At 38.7% G+C, this 17504-nt stretch overlaps 1 protein-coding gene across 3 annotated transcripts in view; it reads right to left on the reverse strand.

The window, feature by feature from the left end:
- Positions 1-5730: 5730 nt before the first annotated feature.
- PRICKLE2 (prickle planar cell polarity protein 2) overlaps positions 5731-17504 on the reverse strand; it is a 344732-nt gene continuing 332958 nt past the window's right edge. For all 3 annotated transcript variants that reach the window (XM_087954550.1, XM_026679449.2, XM_087954551.1), the window contains one exon: positions 5731-8494. In XM_087954550.1, coding sequence (XP_087810676.1) covers positions 7626-8494 — 869 coding nt within the window. In that variant the 3' untranslated portion in view covers positions 5731-7625. The remainder of the gene's footprint in view (positions 8495-17504) is intronic.

The following is a 17504-nucleotide window of genomic DNA, read 5'->3' on the forward strand; positions in this document are numbered from 1 at the left end:
AGGGAACAGAATTCTGTTGATACTTCTGGGCTTTTGATCACAGCTTTTGATCATGAATAGCATTTTGAGGACTGGCACAAATGCTTTGTCATGATTCTGTTCCTACCTCCAAGTACTCAGAAAGTAGTATTGGAAAATTATTCTTTAGCCCTTGGAGAACAATCGGAAGGGGCATCCAGAAAAATATTACTTTATCTTTTATTTTCATATCAACATGATGCTGCTGTAGTTAGTTATCAAGAATGATATAATAATTCCCAGCTCCTGAGCTCAGACATCTCAAGATAGATGCAGGAGAACAATTAAGTGCAGAGAAGAGAATGTTGTAAACCAGGGGTCTCCAACCTTGACAACTTGAAGACTTGTGGACTTCAACTCCCAGAATTCCTCAGCCAGCTTTGCTGGCTGAGGAACTCTGGGAGTTGAAGTCCACAAGTCTTCAAGTTGCCAAGGTTGGAGACCCCTGTTGTAAACAATCCTGGAATCTTGACTTCAGGATTCCAGATGGGAAGGGAAATTGCCTCCCGCAATAAGGACAAGTTTACAGCCTGATATGTGTTTTTGGATCCAGCATTGATATTGGACAGCCAAATAACCTTGGTAGCAAGGAATGCCTTTCACCTCAGCTGATAACTCAAGTATTCTCCCTCTCTGGAAAATGGTTGGTTTTAATTATTCATAGGCTACCAAGCTCAAGGTTAGATTCTTTATGCGCAACCACATAAATGTTGAATGCTGCTTTCTGGAAGTTACATATACGCCCATGTTGAAACAGCTTTGCTTGCTGATAGCCGTATAAGGTGTGTATAGTGTCATTGACTAAGATAGGCATCTATAGAAATTAGAATAGAATAGAGCTGGAAGGGACCTTGGAGGTCTTCTAGTCCAGCCCCCAGCTCAAGCAGGAGACCCTATACCATTTCAGACAAGTGTCTGTCTACTCTCTTCTTAAAAACCTCCAGTGAGGAAGCGCCCACCATTTCTGAAGGCAAGCTGTTCCACTAGTTAATTGTTCCCACTGTTAGGAAGTTTCTCAATTCCAAGTTGCTTCTCTCCTTGATTAGTTTCCAACCATTGTTTCTTGTCCTGCCCTCAGGTGCTTTGGAGAATAATTTGCCCCCCTCTTCTAGTGGCAGCTCCTCAAATATTGGAATACTGCTATTATATCACCCCCCCCCAGTTCTTCTTTTCTCTAGACTAGCCACACCCAAATCCTTCAACTGTTCTTCATATGTTTTAGTGTCCTAGTTGCTTTTCTCTGAACTCTTTCTAAATTCTCAACATCTTTTTTGTAGTGTGGTGACCAAAATTGTTGCAGTATTCCAGGTGTGGTCTTAGTAAGGTTTTATGAAGTGGTAATAGTCAGGGGTGGGATTCAAATTTTTTAAGAACCGGTTCTGTGGGCGTGGCTTAGGTGGTGGGTGTGGCTTAGGTGGTGGGTGTGGCTTAGGTGGTGGGTGTGGCTTGGTGGTCATGTGACTGGCTGGGTATGGCCAACTCAATATCACTCACATCGAGGCACGCATCTCCTCGCCTGGCCTCTCATGACTGTGGGGATGCTGCAACAGTCGTAAGTGTGAAAAATGGTCATAAGTCACTTTTTTCAGTGCCATTGTAACTTTGAATGGTCACTCCACACAAGCAAAGTACCAGCAAAGGAGGGGAAAAAAACTCCAGAGAAGTTCCTGAGACAGGAAGTCTAGTCCTGCCAAGAATGTAATAAGGGTTAACGGAGAGGCAGTTTCTGTAAGCAACACCAGAATGTTTCCTTCCTGCCAGATTACTGCCAGTAATTTCTTCTAACGACCGGTTCTCCAAACTGCTTAGAATGTTAACAACCGGTTGTAGTGAATAGGTGTGAACCTGTAGAATCCCACCCCTGGTAATAATTGAATGAATATCTCAGAAACCATGGTGGCTGGGTTTGATCCAGAAAACGGAATGAGCAATTATGATTTAATACAGTCTTTTTTGACCTTGGCAACTTGAAGTTGTGTGGGCTCCAACTCCTAGAATTCTCCAGCCAACAAGCTTGCTGGAAAATTCTGGGAGTTGAGGTTCACACGTCCTCAAGTTGCCAATGTTAAGAAACACTTAATGTATAAATGTAAAAACAAAGCAAAAATATATATACTCAATTGAACTATGTACCTTTAGTACAGGCAGGAAAATAATCAAAAAGTTTTGATATATTTAAATACTGGTGGAATAAACAGATTTGAGATACATAAATAGTAGTGGAATAATTGGGAGGGGGTAGTCTCAAAAGAACAAGTTGTAAAGAATGGAAAATATACGTATCAGAGCAGACTTCTGCCCATTTGGACAAGTGGAAGTAAGATTTTGTGTGTCAGGATAAAAAAAAAAGTTGAATGCAATGGGAAAAGATTGCTTAAGTATTGGCATACTGTATATGGAGGTAGGCTGAAGGATAGATGGCTGCTGAATAAATGGGGATTGATTGCAGAGGTGTGTGAAGAGGATGAAAGCAGCACATTACTGAAGTGGGTTCAGTAGTGGTCTGCTGCTGGTTCTCACCGGTTTTAGCAATCCGATACCGCCAGTCAGCAGTTGGCCCTGCCCACCCACCCACCCCCACCCTTTCCTGTCCTTTGTAGCTCAGCTGATAGGCGTGGCAGAGCGGATTGCCGCCCCCTCAACTGTTTTACCTCACTAGCGCTGACAGGAAGTTTTCATGCTTAAAATTGCCCATTTTAGAATGCTCCGTGCGCGCCCACAGAACCAGTAGTAAAATATTTTGAATTCCACCCCTGGGTGGGTTGGCCATTTAAAGAGAATGAATGAAGGTGAAATTGCAAATGGTTTAAGGGAAATGAGAAGATTGAGAAAATTGTTCAGTGGAGAGGATAAGATCCTCTGAAAAAAGGGAATTTACAAAAGGGGGAAAAGTATAAATGTAAAGTATGAAGTGGTGGGAAGAATGAATGGTGTGTCAGACCAGAAAGATATGGAAAGCTACTGTCAATGCGGAAAACTAGACTTGGCTATATTTATTTCCTTTTCTCATCTCCCATCATTTTCAGATGTTATTATTCATTCCTTTTCTCTGCTTTGCATACTTACCTGGATAGAGAATAGCACAATGGATTTGTCTGCACGTCAAAGGATGAAGGCAGATTTTGTTAGGTAATTCAGGTCAAGGGTTAAACTGGTTCATTCCAGACAACAGCTTGAGAAAGCTGAAATTCTCTTAACCTGCTGCCTGGGCTTGTGTGAAAGGTACTTAAACACACCAGACTCCCCATATTTCAAACTCCTGCTTTTTATTCTTCCTCTTGATGCGGTGCCAAAATCCTCCATAAGAATTCATCTCCGAATCTCCCTGTAACATGTTGATTAACGTCAATTAACCGCCTGTCCTCTAGCTATAATTTTCAGAAGTAATTAAGCATAATTATTGACAATTATAGATGATCAGTTAGGTCATATGCATACATCTTCAAAATACAAGCCACTCTTTGTGGCTTACTAAAGCTATATAAAAGATGATTTGCAATGCATTGCTATGCTTACTTTGCTAGAGGTTCAACCCATACAGTTCAGGGGTCTTATTCTCAGGTAAATGGGTATGATTTTTGGGGGGGATTTTGATTCTGACAATAGTTCCTTGATAAAGTGCATCAAAATGTCTTGTATTAAAATGGACATTTAAAGTAGCCTCAACTGCATAATACTTGACCATATTCTAACAGGGGTAATTAAAATGTTACTATTGACAATATTGTTTAATATGCACATTTTGAATATATACTGTAGTTCATTGATAAGTATTTATTATATTTTTCTTTTGCCTTTATTACTTTATAAGTAGTTGAAAGCCAGTTAACATACCTAATATCCTTTCCTCCTATTTTCCACACATTTTTTGTGAGTTAAGTTGGGCTGAGACAAAGTGACTGGCCCAATCACCCAGTTGGCTTTCATGCCTAATCTGGTACAACAACTGACCATTTCCTGGCTTCTAGACTGGCACCTTAACCACTACACTAAACTGGCTATGAATGACAGAACAATGTATAATATGAATATTCCCTTTAGTTGTTTAATATGTGATTCATTTCACTAGGACTTGATAAAAGTCCAAGAACAGAAATAATTAAATCACATCATGAAAAATGAAGTGAGAACTTGGAGTCCCCAAATCACAATAAACTCCAAATTTCATGTATGTCCGGGAGATACCTTTATTGTGATTACCAGAAATCAATGGCATGATTGAAAAGGAAGACACATAAAAAAAAAATCCATGTAAACACAATCGGTTTAACTAGCTACCCAGAGCTACTTGATTATGAGATAGGAAGCATATTAATTAATTAACCAATTCATCTATCCTTTAAAAATCTAGGAGTCTAGGACAGCACCTGGAAATTTTCCACTTTTGATGTTATTTTGCTGTTATGTTATGGCTGTATCTACTGTCCTTCTTCAAATATAACCCGACCACCAAAATACTTTTTCATAAATTTAATTATATCATTCTGCTTACTTTATATTTACCATCATGTGATATATGTGGTTTTCATGGTCAAGCAATCAATAAGCTTCCTAGTTTTTCATCAACTGCATTGTACCCTATGACTATTATTAAGTGTTGTACGTTATGACTCTTGATTCTTAACGAATGTATGTTTTCTTTATGTATACTAAGAGTATTTACACCAAGACAAATTCCTTGTGTGTCCAATCACATTTGGCCAATAAAGAATTCTATTCTATTCTATTCTATTCTATTCTAAATTCTAATTCTATTCTATTCAGAAGTCATCCCACATATACAGTGTACATTCCACAGCAACCCACCAATGTTCTTATAGTTTGTTTCCTTTTCTTGATGTGTAACAAGTTATATATTCTCCTTTACAAACTAGGTGACCATACTTGGTTTGTTTATAGTTTGTTAAGTTGGTCTATTGTCCATATTTGGGAAAAAGGCAAACCCTATTAAATTCCAAATAGAAACTCCCTATTTTTTTAAATGCAAAGGAGAAGAGAGAGATGTAACCTTGAATTTTGCTGCAGGGCTCACCACTGCAAAGATAAATATCTGGATTCAGCCATTTCCTGGATCCTCATGACAAACTATGCTGCAATGTTGTTGTTTTTCGATGCTGGCTAATTGCAATGTGTAAAAGCGAGACACGGTTTGTGAATCATGACTTAGCATGATAGTGATGGTGGCTTACTCACAGATCCTAATTTTTAAAAATTGTATAATATATTTTATATATTACATATTTTATAATATAATAATATAAAGGTGTGTAATAAGAGAAACCATAAAACTATTTCTAACGTTCCAAATGTTACTCTAAATAACTAATCCTATAATAGTTTCCAGATTATTGGTTTCATCTGAACTTAAACCAATGAGAAGTTGCATGACTCCGAAATAATTTATACGAGGAGTAGAACATGCCTTTTTTATTTGTATTGTCCCTCTGCCTATCTTTCCATCCATTATCTGCCTATCTATTTCTCTCCTTCCATTCCTCCCACGGGTGGGGTGCCCCTTATAATGAAATGTAATGGAAATTCCATCTCTGTGAAGAGACCATTGAAGAAAAATAAAGGTAATCATGTAAACCCTGATGAGACCACCGTAAATAAAATCTATTTTAACTAAGGAAGACTCAGTTTCTATTGGGGCCATTGTCGTAGGTATTTGTTGAAGCTTAGATTTTTTTTGCTTTTACACATCACCACACCTTTTTTCTTTTTCCTTCTTTTTTATTTTTTTGGGGAAAAAAATCATCATCACATTCTCCTTTCACACAACAAAAGATTGCTAGCTGTGTTACGGATACATCATCATCATCTGAGATTCCCTTCCCAGTCATCGCGTTTCAAATCACAATCTTGACTGTCCCTCATGGTTGGAGTAATACTGCATCAGGGCTTTGTCTGCCAGTGGCGCGGGTGGATTGGGCCCAAAGCCTCTGCTTCTGAAGTCCAGCAGAAGCTCCTGGGACCCTCACATCTGCTTCTGAAAATCCCACTCGCACTGAGTTTGTATTTTGCCATCTGTTCAATAGACGTTTGTATTAACAGAGTCTTTACATTCTCTGGAGAACCCACATTACAGGTATTGTCAGCTGTCCAGATCTGACTTACCTCGGAATCTACTGAAACCCGTTTTACAACCCTATAATAAAAATATACAATAACAGAAACGTATTTCCTTCTTTCTGACTGCATTTGTCTGGAAACAATAAAGAACACGTCTTGATGTCAGTCTCCCAATTATTTAAAGCACAAAGAGAGAGAGAGAGAGTGAGAGAGAGAGAGAGAGAAACCTCACGTCCACCATACTACACAATACATTGTGAGCCCTATATATATAAACTACCCAATGTTGAAGCTATTGTTGTGTTCTTCTACTTCCAAAGAATGAAGTCCGTTCTACCCTGAGTATGGGTTCTTCAAACGGCCTTCGTCACAGGCTTGAAGTGGTCATCACCCAAGGGTAGAAGGTAAGTGTAATATGATTAGGTTGTATTCATTGTATTATGACTTTCAGAAAAAAGATATCTCTTGGTAATGAACAGCAGTTAACATATGCCAGGAAACCAGAGCACCAGTAAACAATTCTATACTCAAAACAAGCTCATGCTGACATTACAGAACCATTTACAATTCTTTTGGTTGTAACCCTCCCTCCCCCCCCCCCAAAAAAAGTTGAAATTTTAGTGACTTTCCCTTCTCTAAAGAGATGTAAACTTTATTCTCAGACCTGGGTCCTTTCACGTTTACACTTAATGGTGTGTGTAAATGTATCTGTACGTTTCTATATTTTTTTTTTAAAAAGAAACCCAACAATCCTCATTTCCTACTTTATGTTTGTGATATGGACTGATAGGAAAAGTATCCTGCACAGCCTGAGAATTCAGGATTTTTTTAAAAAAGATGACATACTTGTAAGCAGGGAGAAAAGATAAAATTCTGCTGGTCTGAAGGAATGAGATGGCAAAAAAAAAAAAAAAAAGAAGATCAAGGGTTCTGAAACAATCTTTTGCCTAGCTCTGTCCCAAAACCACAATAGATGTCCCTGGATAGCCCAGTGACTCCTATGAGGAAGACATTCTTCTGACATTACCAAATACGAAAGTATTTTTCCCAAACTCTCATTGACCGAACGAATGTGGGAATTAACATCTGCTTCTTTGCAATCTGGTGGGGGAAATGGCCCCCTTAGAGAGATGTTGAAAATAAAAAAACCCAAGAGAAAGAAAGGAAAAAAAAAAGGAGAGATTAAACGAGTAGCTAACTGCTCATTACAGAAAACAACATCAACTAAAAACATATGGGTGAACGGGGTATTAAATGGATGGCAGCTACTTATGGGAAGGAGGTAAATTGGTAACTATAACATGCTAAAATAAATTTTTATCCCTCCCTCCCTTCCTCCCCAAAATTAAATGTGCAAAATATATTCACCATGCCAACAATTATGACTATTTATAGACCTTTTGTCTATGACCTCCTCTTAACAGCTCCCTGATTTGCCTGGATTGTTTTGTTACAATAAAAAGCGCTTGAAAACCTACAGCAGTGCAAGTTGATGAAATAATTACATTCTCTAACACTGTGCTTGGATCACGCGGCTATGCTATGGTACAGTTTTTACTCTTTTGCCTTTTTCGGCTGTGTAACTGTCCTCGGCCACCCAGCGTAGAAGACTTAGGCATGCTGTACGAGCCGTATTTGTGAAGAAGATCTTCATTAGTGACGTACTGGAGTCGGCTTGGTTGTGGAATCGGTTCTCCAAGGAAGTAGCCTTCATTGTCAGATTCGGAGGAGGAGGAGCAGGTGGAGCACCAGTCGTATTCAGCAAAGTAGGGTCCCCATCTCTCACCAAAGTGATTTTGCAAAGCCAGGTCTGAGACAGTCCTTGGACACTGACCGTACAGGTTTCTCCGGGTGTTCTGCTCCATGGTCTCCCGGCAACTTCTCTGCTGCAAAAACTGGTCGTAGTCCTCTCTGGCTCGTAGAGAGGGCCTCTCTTTCAACTTATAGTTTTGTTCACTAGTGAGATGAAGAGCATTATCTGACCGGGAACGCCTGGACCGTCGGGGCCGGTGGGGGCGGTAACGCCGATCATCCTCTCGGATGTTAGTTCGTCTGGGTGTGCGTTCGCTCATCGGGGGATGTCTGATATTGTCTTGCCCAGCTAATTTTTTACTGGCCATCCCACCTTCATAATCAAAGCTCTGGTGCATCCTTCCATGAGATGAGGTGTCCCTGTATCCAATGGGATTGGCAAGATTGTGTAGGTTGGCGTCGACATCTTGGTACTGCTGAACAGAAATTAGGCTGCGGACAGATTCGGCACTTCTAAACTGTACAGAGGAATTGAGGGTCCCCATGTTACTCATCTTCTCTGAGACGTTCATTCCTGAATCTTTGCTGAGATCTGGCATGGAGAATCGGGACAGGTGTTCTTGTCGCTTGGCACCACCATCTGCAGACAGACCTTTTCAAAAAAAGAGAGAGGAACAAAAAGATATAGTGATTCTTATCCACATGCTCAATTCGTTTTAAAATTATTATTGGATCTTTGATGTGTTTAAAATTTTAAATGAAGACACACTGCCAATTCCTGTGACTCTTTGTACTTTTTAGGTATATGTGATATCCAGAATGACTTCATATTCTTTTGATCTATTAACTGAGACCCAAACGCTAGAGGGTGATAATGATGCTAATAAAGAGATGTAAATTTAGATATTCTAGAGTACAACTTTAATCAATCTTTCAACTGAAATTCTAAACTTCTGTCATTAGAAATAGACTTTTGTTCTCTTACACCAGGGATGTCAAACTCAATTTCATTGAGGGCTGCATCAGGGTTGTGTTTGACCTCAGGGGGGCCGGGGGGGGAGCATGGCCAGCTTGACATCACTCGTGTTGGGGGTGTCTGTGGTGGCCCAAGCGCTCTGCCAGCGAAAATGGGCTCCCGAGGGTCCTGGCAAGCTCTGTTTTCACTGGCAGAGGCACTGTGTGCCGGTCCTTAACTGTTTCCAGGGTGGCGTCGTGGGCCAGAACCCTGAGAACCCTGCAGGCTGGATCCGGCCCCTGAGCCTTGACTTTGACACCCTGTCTTACACTATAGTCTTGCCAATTAACTTTATCTCTCCGTGTATCTGTATCTACCTATATTGCCTTCAAGTCAGTTTTTTTAGCTCCTAGTAATTGCAGGGACAAGTTTCTGCTGTTTTATTTCCAAAGGTTTTGGGAAATAGTTTGTCATTGCCTCCTTGCTAGGGCTGAGACAGAGTGATTGGCCCAAAGTCACACACCTGGCTTTGAGCCTAAGATGGGATTAGAACTCAGTCTCCCACTAATTCTTCATCCCTATACATTATAGAATATGTTTATCACACACACACACACACACACACACACACACACACTGCTCATTCTCCTATAATGTATGTATTATTTTTCTTACCCAAAGCCTATTATTCCACCAGATCCATTTTCATTTTCCATTAGTATAACTACATATAAATGTGGCACTTCGTAAAATAGTTATTTTTATTCTGTTCCATGCAGCCTTTCTTTCCTTACATCCATTTCCCATTCATTTTCCTATCCTACCATCTATACTTTTCTGTACAGGTTTAATACTTTCTCTTCTTGCAATCTTTCTACTCTTATTCTTGTTTCTTTTACTACTTTCCTTTTCTTCTAGGTTCACATTGCCTTTAGGTCTGCCCACATTATGAATCTCTCATTAAGCTTATATCAAGAGAGCAAATGCCACTTCCTTCTAACACTGATGGTGTTACATAGTTTGGTAATGAAATGTGTGCAAGAAAACAACCAAAGTCAGAGAGCACCAAGGACCCTGAGCTATTCTCTTCCGTCAGTACTGTTAAACCTTCACCAATTCTCCCAAAAATCTTCAAAATATTAAATCAATTCAATCATGCTTTTATCATGTTCATCCCTTTCCATCAAAAATATATGCTTAAAAGCCCATATTGATAACAAACCTTTTTCTAAAAAGATGCTGACCAAACTATCACCATTTTTATCTATTCTTGGTTCTCCACATGACTCACTTTTTCTGTATTGTTTTATTCTCACCCATCCATCTTGTCAACTAACAAAATATAATTATATCTATATTTATAACTTTCTCCATATTGCATTCATGGCAATATGAGAGAAAGATACATTGTAGAACATTGCATTATTTTTCTCCAAAGCTTATTCCAGATTCTATCGTTTCCAGCAAATGATTCTATCCCAATCATTTGTTGGAAAACTTGAAACTATCACCATCCAATGCTGTATGAGCAGTATCATTCATCCTATGAATTCTTACTTTCACATGAACTTACTGCAATCTAGATTTAATTTTGAGTTATGGTCAAAGATGAGCTGTCAAAAAACAAAGAGAGGCAGAGTACAAAATATAAAACCTTTATTTTAAAAAAAATACTTGAAATTCACAAAGGTATGTGGAAACCAATTAATTCTGACCATATCACAAGAAGACACCGCGGCTAAGCAGTTAAAATGTTGGGCTTGTTGAATGGAAAGCTAGCAGCCCGGGTTCAAGTAACGGGAACTCACCACACGACGGGGTGAGCTCCCGTTACTTGCCATAGCTCCTGCCAACCTAGCAGTTTGACAGCATGCAAATGTGAGTAGATAAATAGGTACCACTTTGGTGGGAAGGTAACAGCATTCTATGGTGTCATGGTGGTCACATGATCACAAAAATGACTTTGAGTTAATGGCCTTGAAACAGAGAGGAGCACCACCCCTTAAAGTAGTCAACAACTAGCATAGTAAAATCCACTGGGAACTCCTTTAACTTTTTTTAAGGTCACAAGAAGATTAGACAAATGTATGCAATTAATAATCAAGTATAGCATAGCATTAATAGTAATAGCACCTGTGCAAAAATTAGCCATCTTTCTAGGTATTTCTGCAGATACTTTGGCCAACTGATGGCAAGCTTTCTCTTCATCAGACCTGCCAAGACAGTTTAGGAGGAAGAAAAGCCAATCCGAATTAGAAAGGCAACGGTGTTCCACCCCAAATTACTCCCATAGGGACTAAGCTTCAATCGCTTTAAAGATCTGTGTTTTCTCTTTTAACTTTATATTGACTCTCCTGAATGAACCAATGAAACCAAATACCAGGTTGTAAGACTGTAGTAGTCAAGAATTGAAAACTGCATTTTCTTTTTTTTTCCCCAGGATGACTGAAAACTGTAAAAGAATCAAGGGAAATGTTTCCTTAAGCATCCATTTAAACCAAAATCTAAGGTGTCAAAGTACCTAAAATCTCCTTAAGTGAAGTAGCCAGGATTCCTAACCTAATGAGTTTTATACTTGAGGTTCCTCAGAACGTATCGATCCTAAACCTTTGGATTGGACCATTTGTGAGAATTTGAGTTTTTAGAAATGCAAATTTGGGAACCAGAAAACAAAAGGGGAATCACTTCAGTTTTGCAGATATTTAAAGCAACGAGTACACAATAATAATTTATGCTACCAGCAAATACTAAATTACATTGACAGTCCTATGGGTCTAATCTGCGACAGCTTTTATTTTTTTTTTTCAGGCAGCAAAGAAGGGTTGAAAAATAATTCACAGATATTTAAAGGCCTTAGTTTGCCCTACACCGTTGCTATTTATTTTCCATTGGCGGATAAAGTCGGCAAGCTTTCCCACCAAAGAGTACAGTTTAAAAAAAGAAAGAATAATGGGATACTTTTTCCAGAGAACAAGGCTTGAACACACTGCCTTAAACCAACTTGCATTTTTTTACCACCCAAAATAAATATAAAAATAATCTGAAATGGATTTATTAGCCAATTCTGGATAACATAAATTTATATTAATGTCAATCCTAAAAAGAAAAGAAGCTAGCGTGAAGTCTGCTTTATGTTCTTCTGGGTAGGGAGGCATCCTGGGGGGGAAATCTCACTTGTTCTGAAATGCTTTCATGAAATGCCACCATTAAAATTAAAGAGTTTTTAATCAACAGAAGGCGCTGCCAGCTTTGCCCAAATCCTATCTTTAGGAATTGAATTGATTACTGCCGATAATCTAGAGGGCATCAATTCATGTTTTCTAACATATATTTTTAGCTGCCAAAGGTGCTTTTTTCAAGAAGCAACTGGACTTTCTGTTTTTTTCTTTGAAGACGTTTCACTTCTCACCCAAAAAGCTTCTTCAGCTTTGACTAGACGGTGGGGAATGGAAGGATTCAGAGTTGAAGAACCTTCTTAGATGAGAAGTGAAATGTCTTCAAAGAAAAACCAGAAAGTCCAGTTACCCTTTGAGACAACCATGACCTGGATGATTGAGAATCTCCATAGATACATTATATATCTATTTTATTTCCAGGTAGACCTCAACGTACAACTGTAATGGAGTCTGCAATTTCGGTCATAAAACATGATAGTTGTTAAGCGGGTCACCATATATCAGTGACATTTTTGCAGCAGTCATAAAGCAAAGTACTTGTAAAGTGAATACCATGGTTGTTAAGCCAACTTATTGTTCTCTATGGGTCTTTTTGGGGAGGGTGGGGGGGTCAGAAACCAAAACTAAAAACAAGTTCCTGGCAAAACCAGAATAAAATATGGTCATGTGAATATAAGTACTACTGATTGCCATGTGCCCAAAATGTGGTCACATAGCTACATGGGGGTGGGTAGGGTGGGTGCTGTCAGAACTTCAAATCCATATTGTAAATCTCTTGAGGTGCGTTGTAACCTCAAATGACCGCTATGCAAATAGTCGTAAATCAAGGAAAGCAAAGAAGTGAGCTAGGGCCTTGAAATATCAATTTCTTTTCCAGTAAATTTCTATGGAAATTCTCAGTCACTCAGGTCATGGTTGTCCCAAAGGTGCTTTTTTCCCCCCCAGGAGGTGACTGGTCTTTCTTGTTTTTCTCTGAAGACGTTTCGCTTCTCATCTAAAAAGCTTCTTCAACTCAAAAGCTTTGAATCCTTCCATTCCTCACCATCCAGTCAGAGCTGAAGAAGCTTCTCATATGAGAAGCGAAGCATCTTCAAAGAAAAACAAGAAAGTCCAGTTGCCTCCTTTTTTAAAAAATCGCATCTTTGGGATCTTTTCTGGTACCCCCCAAAAGTGACAAAGAATCCTTATCATGAACCAAAAAATTATTGGGTTCTGTAACCTCTCAGGGTTTGAAATGAACATTAGAACTATCATTACAAAGGTACAACAAAGAATGTTCTTCCTACACCAACTTAGGAAGTTCAGACTGCCCCGGAAGCTGTTGACCCAGTTCTACAGAGGAATTATTGAGTCTCATCTGTACTTCAATAATAGTTTGGTTTGGTACAGCAACCAAAAAGGACAGGTACAGACTCCAATTGATACTCAGAACTGCAGAAAAAACAATTACAACCAGCCTGCCTTCCACTGAGTATTGTTCTATGTCTAAGTATATTTACCCATGTTGTACAGTTGTAGTATTTATCCTTCTCATCTTCTCTACGACCCCCTCTTATTGGTATCATATTATGATTATTATTACTTTGTTGATTTGCATGTACATTGAGAACTTTGGCACGAAAGACAAATTTCTTGTGTGTCTTGGCCAAATAAAGTGTTCTAATCATAAAACTACCATTCAATTGCATTATTTCATATGCTAAGAAAATTCTCCAGTTTTTCCTTCCATACTTCAGCAATATCCAAAAACACAACTGATGGATGCAGAAGACAGCAAACATATCCAACACACGGTCTTCCTCCTCTTTTCCCAATAACAACAACTCTGTGAAGTGAGTAACTAGTCCAAAATCACACAGATTATTATTTTTTTGTCTAAGGTGGGACTAGAACCCATGATCTCCACTTTCTAGCCTGATGCCTTAACCATTAGACCATCTGGCTCTATTAATTTTTGTATCTGTTGTGTAGACCATGGCAAATTATAGAAGGCAACTTCTATATGTTAAGGCTTACTGAAGAATCTGAATGATGGCCAGGAAGCAACAGTTAGACAAGAATCCAGCACAATGAAATTGGGAAAATGTGCAAAGGCAATTTTCATAGATTATTACTGATTAGGAGAAAATTATTTTTTTGTTTCTTTTAAGTTTCTTTGTTTTGTTTCTTTTAAGTTTTAAGTTTCTTGGTATTTTGCATCATTTGTCTGCCACTCTGAGCCGTTTTAGAACTGAGTGACATCAAATGATGGAAATGAATACTGAAAGGAAATAAAAATTGGAACTAAAATTGCTAGGAGAAACATTATCAACCAGACGTATGCATTTACCACTCTGAGTGCAAGCAATTTGATATTCAATATTAAAGTACATACTAAGATCACCTCAATAGGAAATATCAATCCAATTCAAATAGTTAGAGTTTAAGTAATAACAGGTTATTATTTTCCAAGGCTCAAAAATTCGCAGAAATAGTGATCATAGGCATTAACTAAAGAAATATCTGAAATATGGGAGATAGAATGGGATAATCAAGTCTGTCAAAATATTAAGATGGAAAAATGTGATATTGACAACAAAGAAAATCTGTCAACTTTGATGAAAAGGCTAAGATTAAAAAGAAAAGAAAAAGTGGCGTGAACCATAGGATGAATATCGAAGCCCCAGTTTCCCAGCTATAAAATCATTTTGAGAGCTGGACCAACAGAAAGAGGACAAATGGACATCTTTGAGTTTTAGTGCTGGAGAACAGAGTTGAGAATAGTTATAAACCAAAGAAGAACAAATTATTCAATATCAGATAGATGAGGTAATTCCTGAATGCCACCTCAGTGGAAGTACTAATTATCAATCTTACCCCAAAAGAGAATAGCTAAAAGAGATAGAGAGAGGAGGAAGGAAGTCAGGATACAATCAAATTTAGCAACAGCTGAATTCCATTCTCTTCCCATAAAACGATCTATCCTTTTTTTTTTTAAAAAAAAAAAACAGGTTTAAAAAGTTATGAAAATCCACCTAATAATAAATCATGTTTAAAGATATATGAATATCCACCTAATAATCATAAAAATATATGAATATCCATCTAATAATATTATTTGGAGAACAATAAAATGTTTTTTTCTGTGGGAATTGAGAACGGAAGTAAAACTGTCTGTACCCGGTTTTGGCTCAAGTAGGATCGTGTATAACTTTTCATCAGATGTAATATGAAAAAAAAAGAAGAGAGAGACGGAGATCTAATAATAAAACAATATATCTGACAGTAGTAATAGTCATTTTTTTCAATCTGTCAGGTAATTTTAAGAGAGTGTGGAAGAATTCAAGGTGTTTCAAACATTTCATGTAATGAAAATATGACATATACCTTGCATTTGTACCCTTATCCTGTTCAATCATTAATAGTGGAAGACAAATACCTGAAGCAATTTCATCTTATAACTTTGCAAGATATTCCTGTTTGAACAATCCATTTGAAACCATGGGTGTTCCATGGTTTCATCCTATGGTTCACGCCACTTTTTCTTTTCTTTTTAATCTTAGCCTTTTCATCAAAGTTGACAGATTTTCTTTTTCAGTATTTACAGTTTGTATCTCCCATTTTTTTTGAAGAAAAATACATATACTTTGTGCTAATAAAAAATAAGCAATTTTTTTTAAAAAAAATCACTAATAAAGCTTGCTCTCAAGCATAGCCGCTAAGCCCATACTGAGGACACATATATTCAATTTGGAGATTGTTGCAAATAGCACATATTAAATTAATTAAGTGATTGTACAGCTGACAAAGACAAGTACATTAATGTTATAAAGTTCATGATCTCGTGTCAGATGAAACACAGAATGTAAGGAACAATAATGGCTAATTCAAGGCTGAATTCGGTATCTCTGTCCATGTTTAGTTCTTAATTCCACAGCAAAAACCTATTTAATTGTTGATATTGCTGAGACTTGCTAAGCTCTCTCTCTCTGTATATGTGTGTGTGTGTGTATATACACACACACACACACAATGCAGAAGCCTGATGATGGCAGATGGGATTCTGCTGAAACGTTGCTACAACTTTAAAAGCACAACTATAATGACGTGGGAAAATACCTGAACAAAGCTGAATACCATACATGTAAGTACCCGGAAAACTTAAGAAAACATATATATATATATATATATATATATATATATATATATATATATATATATATATATATATATATATATATATATATATATATATATATATTTGTTTTTGTAGATTTTCACAGGTACAGGTATGTAGGTCTAGGTGTGTTCAGGTCTTTTCCTGTGTAAGATTAAGAGTGTCTTGGTGACGTTTCGGCGAGGTCCCACTCGCCATCCACAGGCTGGTGCTTTCGGCTTCGTGCCAGTGCAAGCAGTGTGTGATCGGAGCTGCCGTCTTTCTAGACATACTGGTGGTGGGGGCTGCTGGTTGGCTGCGCTGCGGAGTTGATGTTGGTTTCATGGGCTGTGTGATGGCCTTGTGAGTTTTGTTGTGGAGATATCCTGGATCTTGTGCTGTAATCTCCTGGGTCGTTTGTTTTGTAGTGATCTTTTTTCCATTAGCCTCTCGTGTTTTAACAGCTTGGGTAATGGGTTGTGTGATGGGCTTGCGAGTTCTTTTGTTGTGGTATCCTGGGTCCTGCGTTGTAATCTCCTGGGTCGTTTGTGTTTTGATCTCTTTTCCATTAGCCTCCTGTGTAGTAATGGCTTGGGTAATGGGTTGTGTGATGACCTTGTGAGACTTATTGCTGTGGTATCCTTGGTCTTGGGCTGTGATATCCTGGGTCATTTGCTGTGTTGCAACTTCTTGAGTTCTTGTTGTGTAATTTCCCGTGTTTTCTGATATGATATCCCGAGCGGGCGGCTGTGATGTAGCATTCTGGGTTTTAGTCTGGCTTCGAGTTTGGGGTCTGGGTCTGTGTTCTTGGTGTATGTCAGCTTGTTTGGTTTTGGGATCAGGGGGGTGCGACAGCTGGCGAAGCAGCCATGGTCTGTTTTCTGGATGGTGGTTGCCTTCGTTTATAGGATGGGCTTGGGCCTGATGAGGGGGATTGGCGGTGGTGTCCTGTGTTGTTTTGAAAACAAAGCAAACCAGCCAACCAGCCCAGCACACCAGCCCCCACCACCAGTATTTATAGAGAGACGGCAGCTCTGATCACACACTGCTTGCACTGGCACGAAGTCGAAAGCACCAGCCTGAGGATGGCGAGTGGGACCTCGCCAAAACGTCACCAAGATACTCTTAATCTTACATGGGAAAAGACCCAAACACACCTAGACCTACACACACACACACACACACACACACACACACACACACACACACACACACGTATCTTTGGTTATTCGGGTTTTCTCCTGCGTAAAATTGGAAGTATCTAGGGGACATTTCGATGAAGTCTCATTCATCATCTTCAGGCTTGTGTCTTCAGCTTTGTGCTTCTTGGAATTATGTGAGCTTGCAGCTGCTTCTTCCTTTTAACTGCTAGTGGGGGTGTGACTTGATTGGGTGG

Source organism: Notechis scutatus, chromosome 2, assembly GCF_049901735.1.
Source record: "Notechis scutatus isolate UNSWTSFEM ecotype Mainland chromosome 2, rNotScu1.2, whole genome shotgun sequence".
Classification (NCBI taxonomy): domain Eukaryota; kingdom Metazoa; phylum Chordata; class Lepidosauria; order Squamata; family Elapidae; genus Notechis; species Notechis scutatus.